At 47.6% G+C, this 27,937-nt stretch overlaps 1 protein-coding gene across 2 annotated transcripts; it reads right to left on the bottom strand.

Moving 5' to 3' along the window:
- Window positions 1-46: 46 nt before the first annotated feature.
- Window positions 47-27,419, bottom strand: LOC130863051 (telomerase reverse transcriptase-like). 2 transcript variants are annotated; one of them, XM_057752959.1, is made up of 16 exons: window positions 27,201-27,419; window positions 25,776-27,108; window positions 14,953-15,148; window positions 13,753-13,918; window positions 12,956-13,135; window positions 12,228-12,386; window positions 10,445-10,546; window positions 9,745-9,830; window positions 8,524-8,637; window positions 8,156-8,227; window positions 5,403-5,591; window positions 2,825-2,951; window positions 2,212-2,273; window positions 994-1,118; window positions 676-813; window positions 47-150 (listed from the first exon to the last, which is right to left on the bottom strand). In XM_057752959.1, the coding sequence occupies exons 1-16, from the start codon at window positions 27,417-27,419 to the stop codon at window positions 47-49; spliced, it is 3,372 nt and encodes a 1,123-aa protein (XP_057608942.1). The 2 variants fall into 2 exon arrangements, with proteins under 2 accessions (XP_057608942.1, XP_057608943.1); XM_057752960.1 differs by lacking the exon at window positions 5,403-5,591.
- Window positions 27,420-27,937: the final 518 nt, after the last annotated feature.

The raw sequence follows: 27,937 nt of genomic DNA, 5'->3' as shown, positions 1-27,937 counted from the left end.
AGGAGAGTCTAAATTGCCCATGTTCATCCAGCTGAAGAAAGCAGGCTTAGTCCAAAATGGTCTCAAAGTCTGTGCTTAGGGCTGGGTCAGCTGCAGCCTTGAGGATAGCCATTGTCACTGCAGGGAGCTTCCGGCACAGCTGTTTCTGGGCTGCAACAGAGGATGTGTTTGAATTTCATTCCAAAGAGGTGAAGTAGTCCCTTAGCCTACCTGGGTCAAGTCCTGGCCACGTGTGGGCCAGGCGTGAGCAGGAGTCCCACCCAGATACACACCACCACCACTACACTGGGCACACAAGGACTGCAAGAGTGGCAGTATGGAAACAGATGCACCACAGAAACCTCAGCATCCCTCCCTGCATCTAGAAAGCAGCAGAGCAGAGGAGGGGGTGAGGGGACCAGGTAGGGAACAGAAGGTTCCTGAGAGGGAAACATGTCATTCCATGGGCCTCTAGGGGGGTAAGAGGCAGAGTCAGAACAGAGGGAGCAGGCAGGCAGAAGTAGGAAGATGTGGTCTAGAAGCCCAGATTCACTCTCCCCCCGCCCAGGGCTGCCCCAGCAGGCTCCTCCCCTGGCAAATGGAGATGGGCTTGGCATCTACAGGCTGCCTTTGGAGTCAACTAGGCACACAGTGTTCAAGGGTAGATTTGGGGGTCATTTGGAGGAGCTCACTTACCGGCCCTGAGAGGTCCCAGGAGACACCTGTAGACAGCAGAATGACCAGCCAGCTTGATCAGGAAGGCTTGGTAGCAGAGCCAACGTGCAGCTTCAAGAGGAAATAAGCCAGAGGCTCCCTTGGCCCCTAGTGTCGCTCCTGGGGAAGCAGACGGAAGGTCAAGAACCATGGGCCACAGACCCTCACGCCCTCCAACAGGCTCTCCACACTCTTCTGACCTGTTAGCCCCAGGAACGACGGTCAGCAGCACTAGCACCCGAGTGAGGGAAAGATATCCAGCCCCTGCACAAGAATGCTGGCCCTGGTCTATCCACGCACCTGCGTTCTTGACCTTCAGGACAGAGTAGCAGCAGGATGCTGTGCTGGCGATGATGCCCAGAAAGAATGAGGGGTTCTTTATAACATGCTGGTCAAAGGGAAGCTGAAGCACGCATGCATGGAACCTAGGCAGGAGCCACAATGGCAGGGAAGGACCCTTGGTGAGTATGTACATGCGTGTACACATGAATGAGCTCTTGTCTGTGCATACCTGTGAACTGCACACACATTTATGTGCACAACGTGCACAGAACCATGTACAAATGAACTACATGTGAACACTCAGCATGTGTGTGTGCACATGTCTTCATACATGTATACCGTCATATAACAAGTCTTATCCCAGGTGCCTCATGCATGTCACCTCACATCACAGCAAGGGTAAATTGCTTGACTTTGAAATTGTGCTCAGTGTTCCACAGCACAAGCTTTTTCCTACACTCAGCTCCAGTGACCTGGGAGGTTACTTAGGAGGAGGCCAGACCCACAGTGGCATAAATCTGGCCTGTGGTTGGTGTGGCCATCTGTCAACTCCAGGCAGAACTCTGGCCTCTGCTACAACCCATGCAGCAGCCCTCCTTTCATGAGTCACAGGAAGCCAATCCCACCTGTACAGGAGACTTCAGAAGAAAGCTATGGTCAGGTATAGGATGCCATGTGGTCTGACCTAACGAACCTGACTTAGGTGAGGACATTTCACTACTTGAAACCAGGGAATGGATCCCACTGATCGGCCACTAGTCCCAGGTCTCAGGACCAACCAAGGACAAGACTATTGCAGAACAAGCCATGGCTGCTTTAGGCTATGTCCTTGTCATGCCTTCTGGATGCAAGACTGGGGACACTCAGCCATAGATCTGATTCTCTGGTTTCTGGAGCTCTGGATCCCCCTGCTTCTCTTTCCCATCCTATGCCTTCTGGGGTGCTTTCTTGAGGGACTCTTTACCCCAGCTTCCCCTCCAGTTTCAAGCCGGTCAGCCACAGGCTCTGATCAGCACCTACGGTCACATAGGCTTCCAGTACAGGGAGACCAGAATAGGTTCTCATCTGACAGAAACAAAGCTGTGTAGAGACTCGGCTGAATGCTGCTTTTTCCTGACCACCCAATCCGGGAACAACTAGCCAGCTCTAATTTAAGCTTGAAAGCCCCAGCAGACAGCATGGCTGGCATTACTAGTCTGTGGCTCCCTCTAGTGGTGGGACAGACCCATGACTCACCTGTAGGCCTGCAGCAGGAAGATCTTGTAAACATTGATGCAGACGGTCTGCAGGCTGTTCACCTGGAGTCCCAAGGGAAAGAGAAACATCAGCAACGTCCCTCAGATCACAAATGAACACTTCCTGTGTGAGGAACCCAGGAAATCCAGCCAGGGGAGGAAGCAGGAGGGAGCAGGGGCCAAAGCCTACCACAGCAGCCCCGCCCAAACAGAGAACTCAGCAGCAATGGCCTAAGAGTCCAAGGTCAAGGCCAGGATCCCAAAAATACTCTCTCTGTGTGTGTACTGATGGTAGTATTGTAAAGTGATAGAGATGAGCAGGGTAGATGCTCGGGGGACATACAGATGTCCACATGCTCTTCACACACACACACATGCATGCACACACACAAGCACACGCACGCACACACACATGCATGCACACATACGCACGCACACATGCTTGCACGTGCACACAGGCATGCACACACACACAGACACACACGCACACACACACACACCACACACACACTGTTGCCCTCGACACACATACACCTCTCCCTGCACGTGCCCCCCCACAAAGAACAGGACCTACACAAGGGTTCCACAGATGACGTGGCTGCCCATCTGCTTACCTGCAAGTCTAGAAACAGACTGTGACACTTCAGCCGCAAAATAGCTAAGAGCTTGTGCCGCATGTTCCTCCCGGCCTTGAAGGTGCGCTGGAAGGTGAGGCTGGCCTTAACTGAGGTCTGGGTGTAACTGCAGCACAAAGATAACCTGCCTGTGTGATTCCCACATCAACCCCTCTTCTGAGAGACCAGCACGGATGCCCTTCCACCCCCTGTCCCTCTCTGCTACACACTGAGGACTGAGACAGGGATGGACCTTCACACAGGGAACACATTCCAGCTCTTGGGACATGCTCACAGCACCACATGAAGCCCTGGACAACCAAACCTAGCCAGATATAGTGAACAACATCCGTTTTATCCAAGCTTAGCATCACCAGACATCTTTGCCCATCAGTGGCAAATAAGAGCCGTCAAAACCCACAGTTTAGAAGGAAACATAAATCATACAGGAAATCACAAAGCCCTGTGCTTCTTTAAGTTGCTCAGTCTGACAGAGCACCTTCCCAGTACAGGACTGTAAAAGAAGCAGAACACTGCCTTCAGCCAGACCTTGGTGGCAGCAAACAGTAAGCAAATGCCTATGATAGTGTCAAACCACTTGCAGACTGCAGGATGTTTCTTGGCCACCTTTGAAAATAATTACAAGATGGCGCATATAGGACAGAAGGCAAGGGTGGTTCCTTCTTGCCATCCAAAGACCTTGCGTCGTTCTCAGAGATGTATCCTGGTAACAGGCATGGTTACCTCTGTTAAGCTTCTTTAAAAGCCTTTTGTTTTTACGCATTTGAGTGTATGCCTGTACATGCAGATGGAAGCCAGAGGAAGGGGTATCCTGCTCTTCCAAACTCCACGTCATTTCCTTGAAACAAGATCTCTCACTGAATCTGGAGCTGGGCTGGCAACCAACAAGCCACTGTGACCAGCTTTCCCCATCTGCACCTACAGTGTTGGGGATACAGGTGCTTGTAACCACCATGGCTTTTTATGTGGGTTTGGGGGTTTTGAGCTCAGATCCTCATTCTTAGACAGCAGGTACTCTTAACCCAAGTTACCTCCCCAGTCCTACTCATACCTTCTATACGTAGCACAATTAATAAAGAACCCAGAAACAGAAACTTGGGTTCAACCTGAAGGTCAGAAAAGCAAAACAGGGGGCTGGAGAGATGGCTCAGTGGTTAAGAGCACTGACTGCTCTTCCAGAGGGCCTGAGTTCAATTCCCAGCAACCACATGGTGGCTCACAACCATCTGTAATGAGATCTAGTGCCCTCTTCTGGCCTACAGGTAGGATACTGTATAAATAAATAAATAAATAAATAAATAAATAAATAAATAAATCTTTAATAATAATAAAAAAAGAAATGAAAAGCAAAACAGCCAGTCAATGGCTCTTACCTCCACCTTAGTCTGAAATGGTGATCCTACCTCCAGGAATCTCAGAATGAGATTATGTATGAAAGTTGTCTTCTCCTGTCTTATATTCCTCTCTAGTGCTGGGATTAAAGGCGTGCACCACTATCGCTTGGCTTCTATGGCAAACTAGTGCAGCTACTGGGATTAAAGGTGTGTGTTGCCACTGCCTGCTCTGTGAGGCTAGTCAGTACAGCTCTTTTACTCTCTGAACTTCAGGCAAGTTTTATTTATTAAAATACAAATGAAATATCGCTACATCTACAGAGACTTTTGAACACTTTGATGTTGAGATGGGGTTTCTGTCATTAAATACTGTTTGAAAATGTGGTATCTACAGTAGAAGAAGGCTTCTGCTTGTGTTCTGAAGCATCTTCTGTCCACTGCTTAGGTCAAAGGGCAAGACAAACCAGCTTTGCCATCGTAAAGGTTCAAGTCAAATCTTTGGTACTCTCCAATTTTTTCTTCTCAGGATAGACACGAAGATGTAGAATTGCTAGGGAAAATGAATGCATGTTCTAAAGACCACAGTACCATCGAGTGCCACTTTCTGGAGATGCTGCCTTAGCCTGACTCAATCAAAGCGTGTGTGAATATGTGTAGAGTCTGAGTAGACACTAAATCATTTTATGAGGGCTTAAGCAGCATAGACTACTATCCACGGGGGGTCTTGCACCAATTCCCCCACCTTATACCTCCTAGAGAGAAGGGCCCTGGCTCCATGGTCTCTAGGAGACTTGAGACAAGGCTGAAGATGTTCTCACATTGGCCTGTCCATCTCCAGGCAGAAAGGGAACACCTTACGGCCTCTATCACTTCAGGCCTCATGGTTACTTGTGTCTAGAAGCAGGAAACAATGTGGAGCACCCACAGCATCCTCTGGCCCTATGAGCTCATGGCTCCTTAACAGGAGACAGAATGGAGCACCCTACAGCATCCCCTGCCCTCATGAGCTCATGGCTTCTCAACAGGAGACAGAATGGACCACCCCACAGCATCCCCTGCCCCTATGAGCTCATGGCTCCTCAACAGGAGACAGAACGGCGCACCCTACAGCATCCCCTGCCCCTATGATCTCATGGCTTCTCAACAGGAGACAGAATGGATCACCCACAGCATCCCCTGCCTCCATGAGCTCATGGCTCCTCAATGTGACCAGGTGTGCTTACCTGGTGTAGTCACAGAACACCTCCAGAGTCTGAGTGTCCAGCAGTAAGCCACACCAGGGAAACAGGCAACGAGCAGGCAACTGGTGTGGAGCTGCACCGTTCAGGGTACCAGTCTCCACGGGGAAGTTCACCATTGTCTTCTGTAAGTTTATCGTGCAGCCATACTCAGGAATGCCGTGGACCAAGGCCCTGATAAGAGAGGGAACATGAGGTCTTCTGGGACCAGAGAGAGCGGGTCCTTGAGGTCATCCTAATGGAATGTCAGTCTTGCTCTGGACTGTCGCCTAGCTCCTGTCTTCTGTGTAAATGATAGAACAATAGGGCCAGGTCAGAACAAAATAGGTGGGCATCGAACAGGTAGGAAGAGTCACATGACTCTCTGATGGTCATATCTTAGCATCCATGTGGCAGGGCATCCTCTCCCTATGACTCCAAAAGCCTGCTTTCTTGTTGCTATTTTGAGTTGTCTGCAGGCGTGGATTGCTTCCCCAACCAACAAATGCTAAACAGACTGCTTGCCTATGGGACAGACCTCCCTGGTGAGTCAAAGGCAACTTGTACCCTTTCTCTGGGTGAACTCACAATGGCAGCCTGGCAATGATGTGGCTCCTGTCTCATGGGTATGGCCACCTGATGCCATCCATCTGCCTGTGTACTCCAGACCCTTGTGACTAGTCAGTCCTTGCAGCTGCCCTGGCCAGCTCCTTGCAGTAAATCTTTCCTTCAGGTGTCCATGGATAGCCCCATCTAGTGGTCCTGTCACCTAGTGACCTGAAATTTATAGAGTCACTTCCCTGATAAGATCGTAGGGGCAAAACTGAGTTCTGGAACTTTCCTCAATAGCAGCAGTGTCCTCTGTCTAGTGGCCGCTGCCCACTGGTCACATAGCCATGGACATGGCAGGGCCATCACAGGGCTGTTCTTACCTGATTCTACTGACCTTGACACGCACAACCTACTGGGCTCAAGAACACTATGATAGAAAGTGCAGGCAGCCTGTACAGAGTCCTGGTTCCAGCCCACATCTGGAACTGGACAGCATCTAGTGTGTCCACCAGACAGGCCAGTGGATACTGGAAACACCAGTACCTCAGGGGTGACAGCTTCTGAGGGCTCAGTTTAATTAATCACTTTCAGATTTTTATTTTTCTTCTTGTCAAGTACCCTAAAAGGAAGTCTACAAACTTTACAGTGCCTATGAGGGGCTCTTCTATAATATGTGACCTGAGGGAGCCCTCAAACTCTGTAGTGGCTGGGGAACCTCAGCTGATGGTCCCTGCTCTGAGGAAGGGCCACGGTGCTCAATTATAGCTTGAGACACAAAAATTAACTTTACAACCAGAACTGCCAATAACCCTGGCATAATCTCTACATACTATAAACATAGCCTGGAATACACACTACAACCCACTGGTATGAATATTATGTAAGAAAAGAGAGCACTCCTGATGGAAAAGCCATATCTCAAAACACCAATGTTTAGTAAATCCAATTTCTCTGGTCTCTTCCTAACAATCCATAAAGAAAAGTTTACTGCACAGAGCCATGGACCTGTTCACCCAGCGCCTGTTCTTCATGGTGTGATATGAAGTCTTAAAGTTGTAAGGAATGGCTGGGCGGTGGTGGTGCACGCCTTTAATCCCAGCACTTGGGAGGCAGAGGCAGATGGATCTGTGTGAGTTCGAGGCCAGCCTGGTCTACAAGAGCTAGTTCCAGGTGGTTGTTTGAATAGGTATGATCCTCACATGTTTGAAAGCTTGGCCCATAGGGAGTGGCACTATTAGGAGGTGTGGCCTTGTTGGAGGAAGCTGTCACTGAATCCAGGCTTTGAGATCTCCTATTCTCGAGCTGTGCCTACTGTGGTACAGTTTACTCCCTGTTGCCTGGAGACCCAGATGCAGAACTCTCAGCTACCTCTCCAGCACCCTTTCTGATTGTACACTGCCATGTTTTCACCATGATGATAATGGACTAAACCTCTGAAACTGTAAGCCAGCCTCATATGACTTGCTGTTGTGAGTCTGGGAGCCTACATGGGTCTGACCTAGGCCCTCTGCACGTGTGTGACAGTCGTGTAGCTTGGTCTCTTAGTAAGGCTTCTAACAGTGAGAGCAGGACCTTTCCCTGGGACTTAGCTTATTTTTGCTAACTGTTCCCCATGCTGGATTACCTGGTCCTGTCTCAACCTGATGCGCCAGGCTTTGTGCAGGACCATGGTAAGGCCTGGCCCCTTTCCAAATGCAGATGGAGGACTGGATGGGGGTAGGGTAGATGAGAAAGAGGACTGAAGGAAAGAAGGTAGGGAGAAATGGCTGGTATGTAAAATAAATAAAAACAATTAAGTTAATAAAAAAGAGTTGCTGTGGTCATGGTGTCTCTTCACGGCAATAGAAAGCCTAACCAAGACAGCTGTGGTCACATCTCCCAGAAGGGCTTAGTGCCTCAGGCCTCTGCAAACAGCCCTTCTGTGGGCTCAGTTGGGGGGCATGGGAGTTACTGTCTGTTGTCTCATCTGAAGACTTTCCAAATACTGACATTCACACTGCGTCCTTGGTGAGACCAAGCAGGACCAGCCCTGGGTGCCGTACTGTCTTCCTTGGTGCTGCAGGTGTCCCATGCTTGGCAGCATAAGTAAGATGACCCTGCCACTCAGTAGAGGTGACAACACGAGCTCCAGGCAAGCGGAATTACAGACCTCAGCCATACACTCACCGTGATCATGACAGCAGAAACCTGGGCATGACGGTCCCTACCTGAGGAAGGCTTTTGCCTGGACCAGGTGAGGTGTCACCAATAGAAAGTCATCCACAAAGCGTAAAAGCAGCCTAAAATGAGACACATTGACAGGCTTCATGTAGAATCCACCTGTAAGGGATCCAAGCTAAAACACTTTAAATATGGAAATGCACAAAGACAAAACAAAGTGATAAAACAGCTTTACTGTCTTCCTGACAGAAATAGCTCTGGGGCACGTCACAGCTTTTCATGAAGTGAAGGTAATGGCCTTTACATCTTGGACATGAAGCAACTGTAAAACCCACCCAGTGAGCTAGAAACATGACATGTACAGCTATGTCAACTTATGACCCGGACCCTTGGAGGGGTAAAAGGAAGCATTTACCCGTCCTGCTGCACCTCCGCAAAAAGCTTGTTCTCCATGTCTCCGAAACACAGGCTGAAGAGCAGGGTGGACAGGCTGGAGCCCTGGGGGATGCCCTGGCACTGGACATAGCACCTGGGGGGGTGTTAAGGTCAGAAGCAGCAGCCGTGTGGGCTTACACTCACATTTGACAAACCACCATGTATAAATATGGACGCAGACATACATGAACATACACAGACACCCTTCTGTAGACATGCTCAAAGACTACATAAAAACAGTATTATCTACTACTGTCAGTTATCAAGACCTAAAAGGACACCAAATTAAGTACTGCTCTTATCTCTCCCATCCCCCACTCTTATTATAACCTGGGTGGTAGGGATACATCCCCATTCACAGGCATTTCTTCTCCCATCTGACATCATCTCTAATAGACCGGGGTGTGAACCTGGAATCCCATTCTGACTGGCACTCACCGTGTGCTCCTGTGAGTCCAGCAAAAAAGGAGCCAAGTGCCGGGCGGTGGTGGCGCACGCCTTTAATCCCAGCACTCGGGAGGCAGAGACAGGCGGATCTCTGTGAGTTCGAGACCAGCCTGGTCTACAAGAGCTAGTTCCAGGACAGACTCCAAAACCACAGAGAAACCCTGTCCCAAAACCCAAAAAAAAAAAAAAAAAAAAAAAAAAAAAAAAAGGAGCCAAGTGCATTCGCAGAGTTCCATTCTCTAGGGGGGCACTTTGGGTGCAGAAGGTCCAAGCAAATGCTCAAACACTCAACCTCACATCTACTCCAGACACACAAGACAGCTCTTTGAGGGCTGATGGGTTGTTAGGCAGCTCCAGCAGAGCCAGTCTCACAGGAGTCTCAGGGGGATGCAGCCACAGGCACTGCATTCTCTTTGTTGATGCTACACGTGTCCTGCACCTGGCTGCACATGTGAGGTGCCCCTGCCACTTTGTCAAAATGACAACAGGAGCTACAAGCATCCAAAATTTTTAACTTCAGTGGGGCCAAGCTTAGCCAGGAGCTCCCAAGGCCTTATGGGGAGGCAGCCCTGTGGCCCAGCCAGCAAAGGGCAAGAAAATTCTACAAAGGGAAGTGGGGAGGAAGGAATGAGGTGGAGGCAGCTGGTCAGATAAACTGTAGCCAGTTAGCAGGCAGTCTGCTCAGCAGTCATGATGGCCTCTACCTACCTGTACCAGCCCAGCCTCTGCCCACTTGCCCCATGCCTGTGCACACCTGCTGCCAATCTTCATGATGCTGTTACGCACAAAGTGCTGGAAGAAGTCGAACAGGCTGTGGCCGGCCTCATTCAGAGAGAAGTTCTAGAAAACCAGACACAGGTAGATGGACGGGTGTGAGCATGCGGAATATTGCAGCAGGTTGCTACCAGATGCCCCTTTAAGACCAAGCATTCAGGGTAAAGTAGGGGTGGGGGCAGGGCCAAGTGTCCCTGTAATGACTAGACTGAATCTGACTCAAGGTGACCGGGGTACGTAACTTACAGAGCAGTGACGTAACCTTGTATGTGCCTACAGCAACTGTGTGTGGCATCGGGAAACACTGCTTCTGACATAATGGACCAAGAGGAGGACCACAGAATAAGGCCAACCTGTCCACCAAAAGCAGGTAAACTGTCTTATGGTCTCAAGGTCAAAACTGAGAGAGGAGATATTTTTACCAGCTCACTAATGGGTCAGCTGGACTATGGGGGACAGAAGGGTAGAAAGGGCACTTCAAAGAGTCTTAGCATGCCCACCTTAGTAGCTACTGGGGGACCTTGGTCATGTCATGGGAACTGCCACGAGAAAGAGTGGCCTTGGTCATGGGAACTATCCACCAAGGAGCATGTTGGTCACATTTCTGCACTGAAACAAACAGCAAAGTAGAGGAGGAAAGGCCCCACCAGGTGTGGCCCATGAGTGGGAAGCCCCAGGACCTGCTCAATGACAACCGAGTTCCTCAGTGTGCTGGCATCAGACTCCTGCAGATGTGTCACGAACTGGTCCATGTACGGCTGGAAGTCAGACATGGTGGAGACCTGCAGCAAAGAAGTCAATACTTGAGGGGAACCAGAGGGCACATGGTTTTCTGACTGGGACAGGAACAGTACAGTTGAACAATACAACAATGTATGTAGGGCCACTCCATCATAGAGTCTTGTAAGGAAAAGAGAGAATCTAGCATCCCAGCAGGAAGAGTCAGAGAAACAGCAGGTTTGATGACAGTCAGCTCTCTCCACAGGGCAGATACCCCCATAATGCTGTGATTACTGACAATCACAACACAAACAGCACCCAGACGTCTCCACAGAGGCAGTGCAGACAGGAGAAAGAGCTGTCAGGAATAGGGAGGAAATGACATTTCCTGCAAGACTCTCTAGGATGCCTGCTTTTTATCCAGTGGTCACCAAGACCCATTTCTCCAGACAGGATGTTACTGACAGGAATACAGCACCATCTACGGATAGCACAGGGACAATTCCAAGCCTGGCAGGGGTGATGTAACCTTGTATGTCGCTACAGCACTAGGTCTGGAACGAAGACGGGTACACTGGAGTCTCTAAGTAACCTTGGCTGTCCTCAAACTTGTCATATTTCTGTTCCATCATCTGTTCAGACTGCACATTGGTGTCGAATCTTAAAACTTCCCATGTTGGGTTGCATGTGTGAATATGGTCAAAATGCATTATATACACGTATAAAGATGTCATAATGAAACCCATTATTATGTACATTTAACATACAATAGCACAGAATAAACAAGAAACCCATGTGCCAAGTAGGTTTGCTGTAGTGCCAGGAGTAAAGCCACCCAGAGGAGTTAAAGTACAAGAACTAACCTAGGAAAGAATAGCAAGATAAATAGAAAATGTCTGCATTTTCAAAATAATTAAGTAACATGCTTCTAAAGAACCAAGAGGTTACCAAAAAATGTAATTAATAAACAAAAAAGATTTGAACTGAATAACGAACTGGCAAAATTCCAGAGTGTGTATGGCACTACTGAGGGCTCTCAGAGAGAAATATGTAACTTCAGGTATTTACTTGGGGTTGGTGCAATGGCTTAGTAAGTGAAGACACCTACCACCAAACCTACTGACTTAAGTTCTATTCCCAGATCCACATAGTGGATGGAGAAAATGAGCTCCTACACGTTGTCCTGTAACCTCTACAGAGCACCATGATGGTTGCTCTGGCCAGAGCAGGGAAGGAATCAGTAGGGTATAGTGATTACGAATATGCCCTTGGAGCAAAAGCTCACGGCCATTGCACATACCACACACGTAGAGTTAAACGTTTGCCTGTGAGTCTTGTGTGTCCTACATACAGGGGAAGGAAGCCACCTTGTGCCTCTTCCAGGCCAAAACTCTGTGCAAATTCCTCCCCCTTTAAACCTGCAGACCCCACCTGTTACTGAAAAGGACAATGGATGTACAAATCAACAAGCTGTTCCAGAGCAAGGGAGGATAGCTGCAGATAGCTCCTGGAAGGGGAAGCTCCACTGGGCGTCCCATAGAGGGAGGAAGGATGGGGTCAGACAAATGATCGTTGGCGCCATGGACACCCAAACCATAGACATGCCATTGTATGAACTTGCCAGAAGTGCAAACCTATCACAGCCTCAGCTGTGTTACTGACAGATCCCAGATATCCATGGTATGAGAAGGCCCGTGCCACCAACATGCTCTCAGCATAGATAAGAGTTCACTATGATGTTACCTCTCTCCTGAAGGACTTATGGACTTGGCCTTGGCGATCTCTTTGAACCACTGCACACTGGCGGACACAGTACATGTTCTCTGGGTGTCTGATCATATTGGCGACAACCTCCATGAGCTTGTCCTGGGGAATGGCATCAAATGCTCCCGTTACATCTGCCTGCAGAACACATGTGAGCACTATTAAGCATGGTTGGGTCCAGGCCTAGGGGTCCTACTGGCTCTGCCCTTGGTGTCTGGGTTCTAACTTGCCTTTAAGCAAACCTGCAGGAGAAAGATATTCCATGCTCCTGTACCAGCCTAGCTGCACATGCTCATCCTACAAATTTCCCATTCCAGACAAAGGACCCTGGGGCATACCCCAGATACTGCAGCATCCAGCATCCAGGTCCTGGTGGTAGAATCAACCTTGGCTACTTCTCTGAATGGGACCCATCAACCAATAGGATTCTCCTACAGGATGCATCCCAGAGGAGTTGGAATATACTGTGCAGGGAATGCGTATTTAGCTCATGGATGTTCTGGGAGCTGGTTATCCCGGAAGAATGGGGTGCCCCTGCTCCCGAGAGAATGGGAGGCCATGGCATCTTTGGTCTACATATGGTAACAGGCTAACACTCTCACCAGCTGAAGCCTACAACAGGGTCACCCAGTGTTGGCTGCTCCGAGGACGTCCCTACAGCCTAGACCATGAGAGCAAATGTGATAGACAGGAGTACCAATGCCTACCTTAACAAAGTACATCCTGGGTGCCCAGCCCAGAGTGCGCGTGCGCAGCACGAAGGTCCGCCAGGTCCTGTAGACGTCATTCAGGCCCAGGACAGAAGCTCCCAGGAGGTTAGGGTGCTTTGCCCGCTCATAGTTGAGCACGCTGAAGAGCGTCTGGAGACGGTGGGTGAAATCCTGGGCCTGCGTAGGGGCCACAGAAGACACATGAGAAAGGGACCTGACAGATTTTCCCAGACCACCCTGATTTCTCCTGTAGCCTAGAAGACCTCTCCCACTAAGTCACTTGACTGCATTTGGGGCCTGCCCCAATCTGGTCTCACCCACCATCCAGGCAGGTCCAGAGATATGTCCTCTGGGCTGGGGTCAGGTTCACAAAGGTCCCCCACTGAGCCTAGGTGCCAATAGCTTCACTTTGTCCTCTGGGGCATTACCAATGACAATGTCACCCCACATACGTTACACAGCTACTGGGAGGAGTCAGAGCTTTTATGGACATCCAGCTCTGGGGAAGGAAGGCAGCTGCCTCCTGGTTACTGTGGCCCCTAGCATGGAGGCCATACAGTGTCTACTCTACTTAGCAGGATCCCTGAGGTACCTCCAAGGTTTGTGTCCCAAGTCCTCTGCTCTTGAGACCATCTCCCTTCTCTAGGTCCTTCCCACATGCTGAGTTTTTTGACTCAGGATCAACCAGTTCTTTGTCCACCCTCTTCTGTTTACCCAGGGCTCATAACTTCACGAGCCCTTATGTGAGCCAGAGTGCAGACTGCCCCAGCAGTAAAGGAGCCAAGCACGGTCACCTGTTTCTCTTTGTCAAAGACGCTGGTGCCCATGCTGTAACCCATGTTCACAATGGGCCGGAGACCACTGGGCTTGGGGATGAAACGCAGTCTGTATATGGCCCCCTGGTACTGCTTGACCTCCTCTTGTGATAGCTCCTGCAGCCGTACTTTCTTGAGGTGCTGCCTGTTACAGACAGCATTGTGGAGTTATGACGTGAGCATGCGGGACATGCAAGAGACACATCCCATGGGGTGGTTAGAAACTTGGGTCGGTCATTTGACACCTGGCCATGCTATGGGGCTACATCCAGGATCATAGCAACTCACAACAACCAGACAACCACGGAACTGTCTGGGCAGAGCATAGCAACCCACAAAAACCAGACAACCCACAGAACTATCTGGGCAGAGTACATGACATGTAGCCTATGTTGGTACCTGGGACGTCTGGTCCCACAGTCTGCCCTCAGTGTTCCTTTATTGGGTGGTTCCATTGACCAGGACACTTTTGAAACAATCTGCTGCACTGTATGGATATCCTGGCTTAGACAAAGGTGTGAGAAAAAAACCCAAAACACCCCTGCCCGCCCCAGGTATGTATGCGCCAAAGTGTCAAAGTGTTCAGGATCCCACAGGGTGGTTGGTATTACATAGCTATGGCTGGACCTAGGGGCCTCGTGAAACATAGCGCTGGGGGTAGTGGTGCACACCTTTAATCCCAGTGCTCAGGAGGCAGAGCCGATCTCAAGGCCAGCCTGGTCTACAGAGCAAGTTTCAGAACAGCCAGAGCTACCCAGAGAAACCTTGGTTAACGTGGTAATCTTCTTTTGCCTGGCCTCAACTCTGCCTCTTCAGACTGGCCTGTGTACTTTCCACTGGGACAGCAAATCCCAGTTCAATAAGCAAAGAACCTTAGCGACTCAGAGCCCCTGCCAGCTCTTGGAGTGGACCCTTGAGTTTTCCCACTGAGGAAGCTCCTCATAGGTGCATCCTTCAGGGGTGAACAGAAGGTGAGCCCATCTGACCCACGTACTAAACAGGCAGCTGTTCTGTTTGGTTTGAATTCCTCCTACTTTAGGGATCCTGTAGAAGGTGCAAACCCAACTTATGATTTTACAGCCCAGATAGCAGGATCCCCAATCCATGACTACATGGAGTCTATGCCCTGAAGGTCCATTGTAAATAGCAGACACTGATAACAGAGACGTGGTGTGGTACCTCACTCCAATGCTCTGCAGTTTGCTCCACACACTCTTACGGTAGAAGAAGAGCTGGTTCTTCTGGAATGTAGTTTCTGTGATGTAAAAGAATGACCTGAGCAGCTCTACCACGTATGTGTCCATCAGCCAGAATAGGAACGTAGCCAGGATCCTTTCCCTCGTACGGTGTTCTGCGGCAGGGATGCAGTTGTTTCCTGAAAGTAGTAGATACTCAACACTCACGACTAAGCCCAGACTCATAAGGTCCGGCATGGAAGCCCCAAAATGAGCCCAAGAGGTGTAGCTCTGGACATGCTGGGTTCTAATAAAATAGATCAATAAATTAGTTCAACGTTTTTTGGGTGTGATTTTTTTTTTTAGCATGTTGTACACTAAAGTTCCCTGACAAAGCGGAGTTGGTTTCGGGACCCTACAGGCTTGCTGACTAGAAGTGTGTGGCTGCTGACTGAGAGAGAAATGCTCTGAGCCATCTTTCCCTCCCCCAACCTCTGAATCTGACCTAGCACCACTGTGTCTATCCAGTGAATCTTTTGTGATGGGCGGACTCAGCAGACCCTAGCTTCTACCAACTCTAAAGCTACAATTGTCTTCAGATAGGAGCTAGGGACATGGTTCAGCTGGGAAAGTGTGTGCTCTAGAGGCTTGAAAACTGACTTCTATTGTGTGGTGACCTGTACTTGTAATCGCAGTGCTTGTGAGGCAAAGACAGATGGATCCTATCTGAAATACTGACCCACCTGATGTCAATATTGAGACTCCACACACATGCACAGGGAACCCTCAGTGGGCGCTGGGGCTGTGATCCTGGATCACACACTCCCCGCACTGACAGCAGTGCCGTTCAGAGCTGTGCAGGGCCAAGCAGAGAACAGATGGCTCTTACTGTCAAACTGGACATAAAGGTTCACTGCATGGGTCAGGAGAGCTGTCTCTCCCGAGGGCCTCTGAAGATCACTCTGTACGTCTCCAGATACAGTGGGACCTGCTTTATCTGGATAAAGCTGGATTTACCAGCTGTGATAAACATAAAGGAAACTTGGGAAGAAGAATAAGAATCCCAAAGGAGGCACAAGATAGGAGACAGAATGAATAAAGAAAGAAGACACCAGGGGCTGGAGAGATACCTCAGTGGTCAAGAGCACTGACTGCTCTTGCAGAGGTTTTCATTTGTTCTTTTACTTTTTTTTTATTATGGCCCTTTTATTTTTTCTTTTATTATTATTATTATTTAATTAAAAATTCTGCCTCCTCTCCTCCTCCCATTTCCCTCTCACTCCCCCCATCCCCCTTCCCCTCTCTCTCCAGTCCAAAGAGCTGTCAGGGTTCCCTGCCCTGTGGGAAGTCCATGGTTCTCCCCCCTCCATCCAGGACTAGGAAGGTGAGCATCCAGACAGATTAGGCTTCCACGAAGTCATTACATGGAGTGGGGTCAGAACCCAGTGCCATTGTCCTTGGCTTCTCATTCATCCCTCCTTATCAGCCATGTTCAGGGAGTCCAGTTTGATTACATGTTCCATCATCCAGCTGGCCTTGGTGAGCTCCCATTAGGTTAGCCCCTCCGTCTCAGTGGGCCCACCCCTCGCGGTCCTAACTTCCTTGTTCATGTTCTCCTTCCTTCTGCCCCTCATTTGGCCCTTCGGAGCTTAGTTTAGTGTTCCAATGTGGGTCTCTGTCTCTAGCTTCATCCATCGCCGAATGAAGGTTCTATGGTGATATGCAAGATATTCATCAGTATGACTATAGGATAGGGCCATTTCAGGCTCCCTCTCCTCAGCTGCCCAAGGATCTAGCTGGGGCCATCTCCATGGACACCAGGGGACACACCAGGGAACATCTCTAGAGTCAAGTCTCTCGCCGACCCTAAAATGACTCCCTTAATTAAGATATATACTTCCCTACTCCCATATCCACCCTGCCTCCATCCCAACCATCCCATTCCCCCAAACTCTCCCCATCCTCCCCTTCTCACTTTTATCTCCCCATTTCCCCTTACCCCCACCCCCAAGTTTCCACTTTTTGCCTGGCAATCTTGTCTCCTTCCAATATCAGGAGGATAACTATATGTTTTTCTTTGGGTTCACCTTCTTATTTAGCTTCTCTAGGATCTCGTATTGTAGGCTCAATGTTTTATATTTATGGCTAGAATCTACTTATGAGTGAGTACATACCATATTCATCTTTTTGGGTCTGGGTTACCTCACTCAGGATAGTGTTTTCTATTTCCATCCATTTGCATGCAAAATTCAAGATGTCATTGTTTTTACTGCTGAGTAATACTCTAATGAGTACATATTCCACACTTTCTTTATACATTCTTCTGTTGAGGGGCATCTAGGTTGTTTCTAGATTCTGGCTATTACTAATAATGCTGCTATGAACACTGTTGAACAAACACTTTTGTAGTATGATAGGGCATCTCTTGGGTATATTCTCAAGAGTGGTATTGCTGGATCCTGGGGTAGGTTGATCCCGAATTTTCTGAGAAATCAGAAAGTGATTTCCAAAGTGGTTGCACAAGTTTGCATTCCCACCAGCAATGGATGAGTGTACCCCTTACTCCACAACCTCTCCAGCAAAGGCTATCACTGGTGTTTTTGATTTTAGCCATTCTGACAGGTGTAAGATGGTATCTCAAAGTTGTTTTGATTTGCATTTCCCTGATCGCTAGGGAGGTTGAGCATGACCTTAAGTGTCTTTTGGCCATTTAAACTTCTTCTGTTGAGAATTCTCTGTTCAGTTCAGTACCCCATTTTTTAATTGGGTTAATTAGCATTTTAAAGTCTAGTTTCTTGAGTTCTTTATATATTTTGGAGATCAGACCTTTGTCAGTTGTGGGGTTGGTGAAGAACTTCTCCCAGTCAGTGGGTTGCCTTTTTGTCTTAGTGACAGTGTCCTTTGCTTTACAGAAGCTTTTCAGTTTCGGGAGGTCCGATTTATTCATTGTTGCCCTTAATGTCTGTGCTGCTGGCGTTATACATAGGAAGTGGTCTCCTGTGCCCATATGTTGTAGAGTACTTCCCACTTTCTCTTCTATCAGGTTCAGTGTATTCAGACTGATATTGAGGACTTTAATCCATTTGGACTTGAGTTTTGTGCATGGTGATAGATATGGATCTATTTTCATTCTTCTACAGGTTGACAACCAGTTATGCCAGCACCATTTGTTGAAGACACTTTCTTTCTTTCATTGTATACTTCTAGATCCTTTGTCAAAAATCAGGTGTTCATAGGTTTTTGGGTTAAAATCCGGGTCTTCTACTTGATTCCATTGGTCAACATCTCTGTTTTTGTGCCAATACCAAGCTGTTTCCATTACTGTAGCTCTGTAATAGAGTCTGAAGTCAGGGATGGTAATGCCACCGGAAGTACCTTTATTGCAGAGGATTGCTTTGGCTATCCTGTGTTTTTTGTTTTTCCATATAAAGTTGATTATTGTCCTCTCAAGGTCTGTGAAGAATTTTTTGGGGGATTTTGATGGGGAAGCATTGAATCTATAGATTGCTTTTGGTAGAATTGCCATTTTTACTATGTTGATCCTCCCAATCCAAGAGCAAGGGAGATCCTTCCATTTTCTGGTATCCTCTTCAATTTCTTTCTTCAAAGACTTAAAGTTCTTGTCAAACAGATCTTTCACTTCTTTGGCTAGAGTTACCCCAAGATATTTTATGCTATTTGTGGCTATCGTGAAAAGTGATGCTTCTCTGATTTCCCTCTCTGCTTCTTTATCCTTTGTGTATAGGAGGGCGACTGATTTTTTGGAGTTGATCTTGTATCCTGCCAAGTTACTAAAGGTGTTTATCAGCTGTAGGAGTTCTTTGGTGGAGTTTTTGGGGTCGCTTATGTACAGTATCATATCATCTACAAATAACGAAAGTTTGATTTTTTCCTTTCCAATTTGAATCCCCTTGATCTCCTTATGCCATCTTATTGCTATTGCTAGAACTTCAAGCACTATATTGAAGAGGTATGGAGAGAGTGGACAGCCTTGTCTTGTTCTTGATTTTAGTGGAATGGCTTTGAGTTTCTCTCCATTTAATTTAATGTTGGCCTTCAGCTTGCTGTATATTACTTTTATTATATTTAGGAATGAATCTTGTATCCCTAATCTCTCCAAGACCTTTATCATAAAGGGGTGTTGAATTTTGTCAAATGCTTTTTCTGCATCTAATGAAATGATCATATGGTTTTTTCCTTCAATTTATTTATATGATGGATTACATTGATAGATTTTCATATGTTGAACCAGCCCTGCCTCTCTGGGATGAAGCCTACTTGATCATAATGTATAATTTTTGTGTGTTTTCTTGGATTCGATTTGCCAGTATTTTATTGAGAATTTTTACATCAATGTTCATGAGTGAGACTGGTCTGTAATTCTCTTTCTTGGTTAAGTCTTTGTGTGGTTTTGGTATCAGGGTGACTGTAGCTTCATAAAAGGAGTTTGGCAATGACTCTTCTGTTTTTATTTTGTGTAACACCTTAAGGAGTATAGGTATTAGGTCTTCTTGGAAGTTCTGGTAGAATTCTGCATTGAAACCATCTGGTCCAGGGTTTTTTTTGGTAGGGAGGTTTCTGATGACAGCTTCTAATTTCTCGTGACTAACAGGTCTATTTAGGTTGTTCACCTGCTCTTGGTTTAATTTTGGAAAATGGTACTTATCTAAAAAAGTGTCCATTTCTTTCCCATTTTCCAATTTTATGGCATACAGGCTTTTGTAGTAAGATCTAATGATTCTCTGAATTTCCTCTGTGTCTGTGGTTATGTCCCCCCTTTTCATTTCTAATCTTGTTAATTTGCAGGATCTCTCTCTGCCGTTTGATTAGTTTGGATAGGGGTTTGTCAATCTTGTTGATTTTCTCCAAGAACCAGCTTTTTGTTTCATTGATTCTTTGTATTGTTTTCTGTGTTTTTATTTTGTTGATTTCAGCCCTCAGTTTTATTATTTCCAGTCTTCTACTCCTCCTGGGTGAATCAGCTTCATTTTTTTCTAGAGCTTTCAGCTGTGCTGTTAAGTCTCTAATATGTGCTTTCTCCATTTTTTTTATGTGGTTACTTAGTGCTATGAACTTTCCTCTTAACACTGCTTTCATAGTGTCCCATAGGTTTGGGTATGAAGTACCTTTATTTTCATTGAATTCAAGGAAGTCTTTAATTTCTTTCTTTATTTCTTCCTTGACCCAGGGGTGGTTCAATTTCCATGAGTTCAATTTCCATGAGTTTGTAGGCTTTCTGGGCTCAGAATTGTTGTTGAATTCTAACTTTATTCCATGGTGATCTGATAGTACACAGGTGTTTACTACAATTTCTTTGTATCTATGGATGTTTGCTTTGTTACCAATTATGTGATCAATTTTTGAGAAGGTTCCATGCGATGCTGAGAAAAGGTATATTCTTTTCTGTTTTGGTGGAATTTTCTATAGATGTCTGTTAAGTCCATTTGGTTCATTACATCTGATAATTCTCTTATTTCTCTGTTAAGTTTCTGTCCGGTTGACCTGTCTTTTGGTGAGAGTGGAGTGTTGAAATCTCCTACTATTAGAGTGTGGGGTTTGATGTGTGCTTTGAGTTCTAGTAATGTTTCTTTTACATATGTTGGTGCTTTTATATTAGGGGCATAGCTATTCAGAATAGAGACTTCCTCCTGATGAATTGTTCCTGTTATGAGTATAAAGTGTCCATCTCCATCTCTTCTGATTGATTTTAGTTTGAAATCAATCTTGTTAGATATTAGCATAGCCACTCCCACTTGTTTCTTTGGTCCATTTGATTGGAAAACCTTTTTCCATCCCTTTACTCTGAGGTAGTGTCTCTCTTTGAATTTGAGGTGTGTTTCTTGTAAACAGCAGAATGTTGGATCCTGATTTTGTATCCATTCTCTTAACCTGTGCCTTTTTATAGGTGAATTGAGTCCATTGATATTGAGTGATATTAACGACCAATGGTTGTTAACTCCAGTTATATTTTTGGTGGTAGAGTTTGTGTGTTTCCCTTCCTTGAGTTGTGCTGGTGGAAGGTTGTCAGATGCTTGTGTTATTATGGGTGTTATTGGCTTCCTTGATTTGTGATTTTTCCTTCTAGTATTTTCTGTAAGACTGGGTTTGTGGCACCGTATTGTTTAAATCTGTTTTTGTCCTGGAATATCTTGTTTTCTCCATCGATGGTGAATGCAAGCTTTGCTGGGTATAGTAGTCTGGGCTTGCATCCATGTTCTCTTAGTGTCTGCAGCACATAAGTCCAAGACCTTCTGGCTTTCATGGTTTCCATTGAAAAGTCAGTTGTAATTCTGATAGGTTTCCCTTTATATGTTACTTGGCCCTTCTTCTTTGTAGCTCTTAATATCTGTTCTTTATTCTGTATGTTTTGTGTTTTGATTATTATATGGCTAGGGGTTGCTTTCTTTTCATCCAGTCTATTTGGTATTCTGTATGCTTCTTCTTGTACCTTCATAGGAATATCCTTCTTTAGGTTGGGAAAATTTTCCTCTATAATTTTGTTGAATATATTTTCTGGGCCTTTGAGCTGTAGTTCTTCTCCTTCTGCTACTCCTATTATTTTTAGGTTTGGTCTTTTCATGGTGTCCCAGATTTCCTGGATGTTTTGTGTTAAGAATTTGTTGGATTTGTTTTGCTCTTTAATCAGTGAATTTATTTCCTCTATAGTATCTTCAGTGTCTGAGATTCTTTCTTCCATCTCTTGTATTCTGTTGGTAATACTTGTCTCTGTAGTTCCTGTTCGTTTACCCAGATTTTCCATGTCCAACCTTCCCTTGGTTTGTGTTTTCTTCATTACCTTCATTTCATTCTTTAAGTCTTGAACCATTTCCCTTACCTGTTTGATTGCTTTTTCTTGTTTTTCTTGAGTATCTTTGAGAGATTTATTCATTTCCTCTACCTTTTTGTTTGTCATCTCTATTTCTTTATGGCAGTTTTCACCTCCTATTTAAGGTCCTTTATTATTTTCATATAGATCTGTTTAAAGTCAATTTCCTCTATTTCTTCTGGAGTAGGGTATTCAATTCTTGTTGTTTTGGGATCCCTGGATTCTGGTGATATCATGTTGCCTTTCAGGTTGTTGGTTGAATTCTTGCATTGGCACCTGCCCATCTCTTCCTTCAATTAGAGCCAAGAGAGGACTGGTGTCTTGGTCCAGTCTTTGCTGTGACTGACTCTCTGGGTGGATCTCCTCAGTGCAGGAGCAGGAACTGTTCCTGTCCGTCCAGTTGGAACTCCTCAGCACCAACCAGATGGAACTCCTCAGCAGTGAAACATGGGCACCCGTCCAATTGGAACTCCTCAGCACTGAAACAGGGACACCTAGTAGCCCAAGGACACCGTGGAGATCAGGGCCACTTCCCTGGGAAATCCTTTTTCAGGGGTTGCAGATCACACCCTGCTGCTTCGGTGGTCTGAGCAGGAGTGGCGAGGTTCTCATTTGTTTCTCAGCAACCACATGGTCGCTCACAACCTCCTGTAACTCCAGTTCCAGGAGATCTGGTGCCCTCATCTGGTCTGCTCCATGGCACCAGGCGTGGTAGAGTGATGGAGGAAGGTCATTGGTTAATTAATAAAAAAACTGCTTGGCCTCATAGGTTAGAACATAGGTAAGTGGAGTAAACAGAACAGAATGCTGAGAGGAAGAGGAAGTGAGGTAAGACGCGATGCCGCTCTTCTCCAGGGCAGACATGATAAAGCTCCAACCCAGAATGGACGTAGGCTAGAATCTTTCTGGTAAGTGCACCTTGTGGTGCTACACACATTAATAGAAATGGGCCAAGCAGTGTTTATATGAATACAGTTTTTGTGTTGTTATTTTGGGGCATGAGCTAGCCAGGAGGCCGGGAGCTGGGTGGCAGGAACGCCAGCCCGCAGCTCCCACTACAGCAGAGTGTACATACATATACCCAGGCAAAGCACTCATATACATAAAATAACCATTAGAAATAAGATTAGACTAAATACGCAGTGATCTTAAAAAACAAGACTGGCTCGGAGGTCGTGGTGCATGCCTTTAATCCCAGCACTAGGGAGGCAGAGGCAGGCAGATCTCTGTGAGTTCAAGGCCAGCCTGGTCTACAAGAGCTAGTTCCAGGACAGGCTTTGAAGCTATAGAGAAACCCTATCTTGAAAAACCAAACCAAACCAAAACAAACAAACAAAAGCCAAGAATGATGTTTAACTTGGGTGTAGAGAGACTGAAGGCAAAACTAAGTCAGCAGAGACAGAGGAAGTCATGGGAGCCCATTCTGGCAGGAATTAGCAGAGGTTACCTGGGAGGGTGCATGAGGTTAACAGAAATGGCAGATTGAGAGAAACAGAGACAGAAAACATAGGATAGCCTGGGAGGACTAAAGGTGAATACCAACCAGTCCTGAGTTTATTTCTCAGTCAGCATATATACTAATTACAAGCAAAAGTGCAGGACAACCTGCTAACCTCCTCCCTGCAGTGTCCTTGGGACGAAGCTCAAGCAGAGGTATTATCTCAAACAAGAATTTGGCTACCAGGCAGCTTCTAATCTCTAAGAGGAGTGCCTCCAGCTGGCCTACCCTGGTCCAAATCTTAATAGAATAATGTAATCTTTCATCTGGGCAAAAATGTTCTTTCTTATGGGCTATCTCAGATGTTTCTCACAGCCCTTAAGGTTGCGGGCAGAGCAGGAAAGCTTGAACTCAAATGACTTCTAAGTCAGAATTGACTCCAGATGGAAACTGAGTCACACATGGCTACCACAGGAAGTTGGTGGAGATGCTGACCAGAGATCAACTGAGTTAAGGCTCAAATGTCAGGTGACCACTGGCCACGAACGGTGCACATAACTTCTTACCACTCTAAGGTAAAAACAGAATGAAAACACAGGCAGCAGCAAGGAGATGCACTTTACAACTGTGCAGACAGCAAGACATGGAGGTGGGGTGGGGTACAGCAACACTGGCTGCTTTTTCAGGGAACTGGGGTTTGGTTCCCAGCATTTACATGGTGGCTCTCATCTGTAACTCTGGCTCAAGGGAATGCAGAGCTCTCATCTAGCTTCTGCAGGTACTTGACATTCAAGTGATACAGAGATGGACAAGTAAAAGCCCACACACATCATTTTAAAAATGATGAACGCGAACTGGAAATAATAGGAGCAGCACATTCAGGCACATTTCTTCCTGAAGGAAAGAAAGCCAGCAAGCTCAGCTTTCCAGCTAAGTGACCACTGTCCAACTGGCATAGCAATGTCTAAAAAAATTCACTTGCCTGCTATGGAAGAGATCCATTTGAACTGCAAAAATGTGAAACGTTTAAAAGCAAAACTTAAAGGAAGAAAAAAGACATAGTAGGGAAAAACCAAAAGCAAGCCCAGCTCAGTCAGTTTGAGTTGACAAACTCAGCTACTGGGTGTGATTTACACACCTGAGATCCCACTTCTCCAGAAGCTGAGGCAGGAAGGGCAGCCTGAGCAACTTAGCAAAAACCTATCTCAGAAAACAAAACAAAACAAAACTTTACATTTAAAGAAAAGCATCACTAGAGATGTAATATCCTGGTAATCAGATTCGCTAATCAGAAAGATAGAAAATCCTGCTGGGTGTGGTGGCACACCCTTTAATGCCTGTGCTCCTGAGTGGTAACAGTTCAAGGTCAGTCTTGTCTACAAATAAATAAATAAAAACTTATAACTAGTACATAACAATATTGCATGTAAATACCACCAGAACAAGAAAAAATAAGCCTACTTGTCTAGTCAGAGACAGAGGTATCCATCCCTCTTCCTATGTCACAGCCTGGAAAGGGTGTGGACATGACGTAGTGAACACAACAACTTCAGCACTCAGAAACACAATGAACTTGTGCAGAAGTGCACGCTTCCAGCACCTTCAAATAGCTAGTATTATACAGACTATTCTACACGAGAGTTCAAGATCAGTTCAAAAGGAACATTCAAAATATTTCACACATTTGGAATTTAAAAAATTCCTTTGTAATAAATATGTCAAAACAAAACAAAAAAACAAACACAAAAACAAAGGAAGATTGAAAATGCCTCCGAACCATTGAGATAAAATTCACCATCTATAGCAGCACTAGGCCATAGGTCCAGAGGGAAGTGTGTAGCCAAAGACCCAACCTAGGATGACAGAAAACAACAACAAACTGAAGAGGCGACGGTGGGCCAACCTCAACATTAAACCAGGCAAGGGAAGCCACAGGGGTCCTGGCTCTACAAACTCCGAGGTCACACAAACAGTCCCCCTTCACGCAGCAGGCCCGGTTCTCCTTGCTCGGGCGCCTTCACATAAGATGGGACAGGGATCTTCACTGTAGGGAAGTCTTTCATTTATTTGTCTCCCCACCACCCTTCCCCTTCGTGGACTGAGGAGCTGCACAGTTAAAGCTTAAGCATGCATCTGGTTCACTGGGTGAACCAGGAGAACCCTTAAACCTTAGGAGCCTCGTTTCCTACCAGGACAAATGGGTTCCGGTGCTGACCTGCCGTTGTTATGGGCGAGGCGCTGTACCACAAGGGGATCGCGGATAACCTGTAGAAGCTCTCTCTAGAGCGCCTTCTCACCAGGTGCCGGTATTTCCATCCACTATGCATCCCTCCTGCGCATCAGTTCCCCGGTGTCCCCTGCACTGAGAACCTGCCCCAGGTCTTGGACGAGAATCTTGGCTAGCACAAACGGGGCCAGAGAGAGCTTGGAGTCAAGAGGCCATGGGATGGAACTTACCCAACCACTGACTGCATAAAGCTGCGGCACCGCTGCGGACTCCTGACACTCATTGTCTCCCTTTTCTGGGCCCTTGCTGCATTCAGTGGAGGCCAGCCCTGCTCACCTGGATTGCTGCGAAGCCAGGGGCAGTCCTCCACTTTCATTTTCCACATCAGCTCCTGCAGCGAGAGTTTGCCGTACTTCCCCAAGGAGATGAATTGTTTCACGTTCTTCAAGAAGCGGCGCTTGTTGTGCCTCGTACCCCAGAGACTTGAAGGCACCAGCTTTAGGATGCAGGCCCGCAGAAAACCATATACCTGCCAGGGACTGCTGTGTAGGCGGAGCAAATTAATGAGGTGCGGTGGGCTGGTGTTCAAGTCACCTGCCCCCTGGTGGACTGCTGTCCGAAACCTACAATGTGACCTGAGGAGTCTGACATATGAGCACCTTGCATGGTTCACAAGCAGCTGCTGGAATAGGGGCCGCATCTGCCAGTAGCGCCTCGGCAGGCGGCGTGTCCTGCGTAGTGGTCCTGATGTTTGAGGCCTCGAGCCTAGAAAGATGATCTCCACCAGTCTCCTGGCCCCACTCAAGCTAGGCTGGAGGTTTTTGAGTAGAAATGAGGGGTTCAGCTTCTCTCGTCCACCTCCCCTGGAGTAAAGGAAGCGTTTGGTCTCAGTAAAAGGTTGGGGCTGAAAGGTATTTTGGCATAGCGGTGACTGCAGGAATGTGGAACTGCGTTTGTGCTTACAGAACACTGATCCAGAGAGACTCAGGCCAGGTGCCTTTCCTCTGGAAGACAAATTTCCCTTGGTAGCTCTACTAGTAGGCACTGCGGGGAACTGGGCAGGCCTTGGCACCCGTGTTTTGCCTGATGGGTTTGGAACCGCCTGCTTGTCGGGTCCCTTCTCCCGTCTCATGGCCAGATTGCACCTGGCCTTCTTGGATGAAGGCACACTTCTATCGGTGATACTCAGACTCCGCTTCACGCCTCGAGATGGCAAGGCCAAGGGTTTCCATGCTTCCTGGTAACTGCTGTTCCTGACCGGGTGTGTGGATCCAAGATGGGTTAAATTTCTGCCCGCGGGTCGTGTGGGCCAGTGTCTGGAGGGCACTGAGGGCCAGGTATCCGCGGGGCTATCGATTTGGTACAGGGGTGAGCCACAAACCTGGTAGGCACAGGTTGGGGGCACCAGCAGGTAGAGCGCACAGCGGGTCAGAAGGTAGACCAGCAGGTCGTCGCCCACTCGGCTCAGCAGAAGCATCCATGCACGACTGATGCGCAGGGTGTCAGTCACCGAGTTGGGCAAGTAGCTTTGCACGCTGGTTGTGAAGGCCACAGGGGCCCCGCCTTGGGTCCCGCTAAGCAGCAAGAAGCCAAAAGCCAGCACGTTTCTCTCGCCGCGCTCACAGAGTCTCTGCACAACCCTGGCCACCAGCTCCTTCAGAGATGATACCTGGTAAAGAGAAGAGGTCTTGACACGTGAGCTGTCCGATGTACTCCCGGCTCTCTGCCCTCAACACACGGGGATCCCACCCGGAGGCCCACCTGGTGGAAGGAAAGGTCAGCAGGTGGAGGCTGCGAGCCCCAGGGCACACACACTAGGCACTGGGCCACCAACGTGCGGAAGGCCTTTGGGTCCCCAGGTTGCACAAGTCGCCTGCCCTTAGTTCCCAGGCGCCGCACGAAGGTTGCCAGCGGCCACACCTCGCGGTACCGGCTGCGCAGCAGAGCGCGCACAGCCCGGCAACGGGGCGCGCTGGGCATCTCGCTCAAGGTCCGGCCCGGCCTCCCACGTGCGGGAACTTCGATCCAGGACTGTACACAGAAAACCTCAGGATACAGGACATTGAGAGCCCGCGGGGGATAAAGGCAGGGTCGGGACGGAGGAAGGGGAGGGATCCAAGCGTAGCGGAAGGGGCGGGGTTGCACCAATGACACTCTTCTGTCGGTGGTCCCCCAGTTGGCGCTTAGGGACTACCGACCAGTCTTGTTCCTCCAGTGGAGTTCATTGTGCGGAAAATGTAACCCGAGTTCAGTGGTTGCGGGGAGTAACAGAGAGAGGCGCGGTCACGAAGGTTGCCCTCCACAGAAACCTTCTCGGTCCCCTTTTCACTTGAGCTGGGGATCCCAGGTGGTCTAGACTGGGGCGGGGTCGCAAGACGCCTGTCCTTGACAGCCTGCGAATTCGGTGCTGGCCGTGGGTGGTGGTAGTTGGAGTTCTTTCCAGTCAGGTTTCACAATTACCGCCGGAATTCGACTGTACAGGTTCTTTTTATTATTAT

The sequence above is a fragment of the Chionomys nivalis genome, chromosome 20 (assembly GCF_950005125.1).
Source record: "Chionomys nivalis chromosome 20, mChiNiv1.1, whole genome shotgun sequence".
In the NCBI taxonomy this organism is placed as follows: Eukaryota; Metazoa; Chordata; class Mammalia; order Rodentia; family Cricetidae; genus Chionomys; species Chionomys nivalis.
Note: the sequence above shows the minus strand (reverse complement) of the source record. Positions and strands in the feature narration are given on the sequence as shown.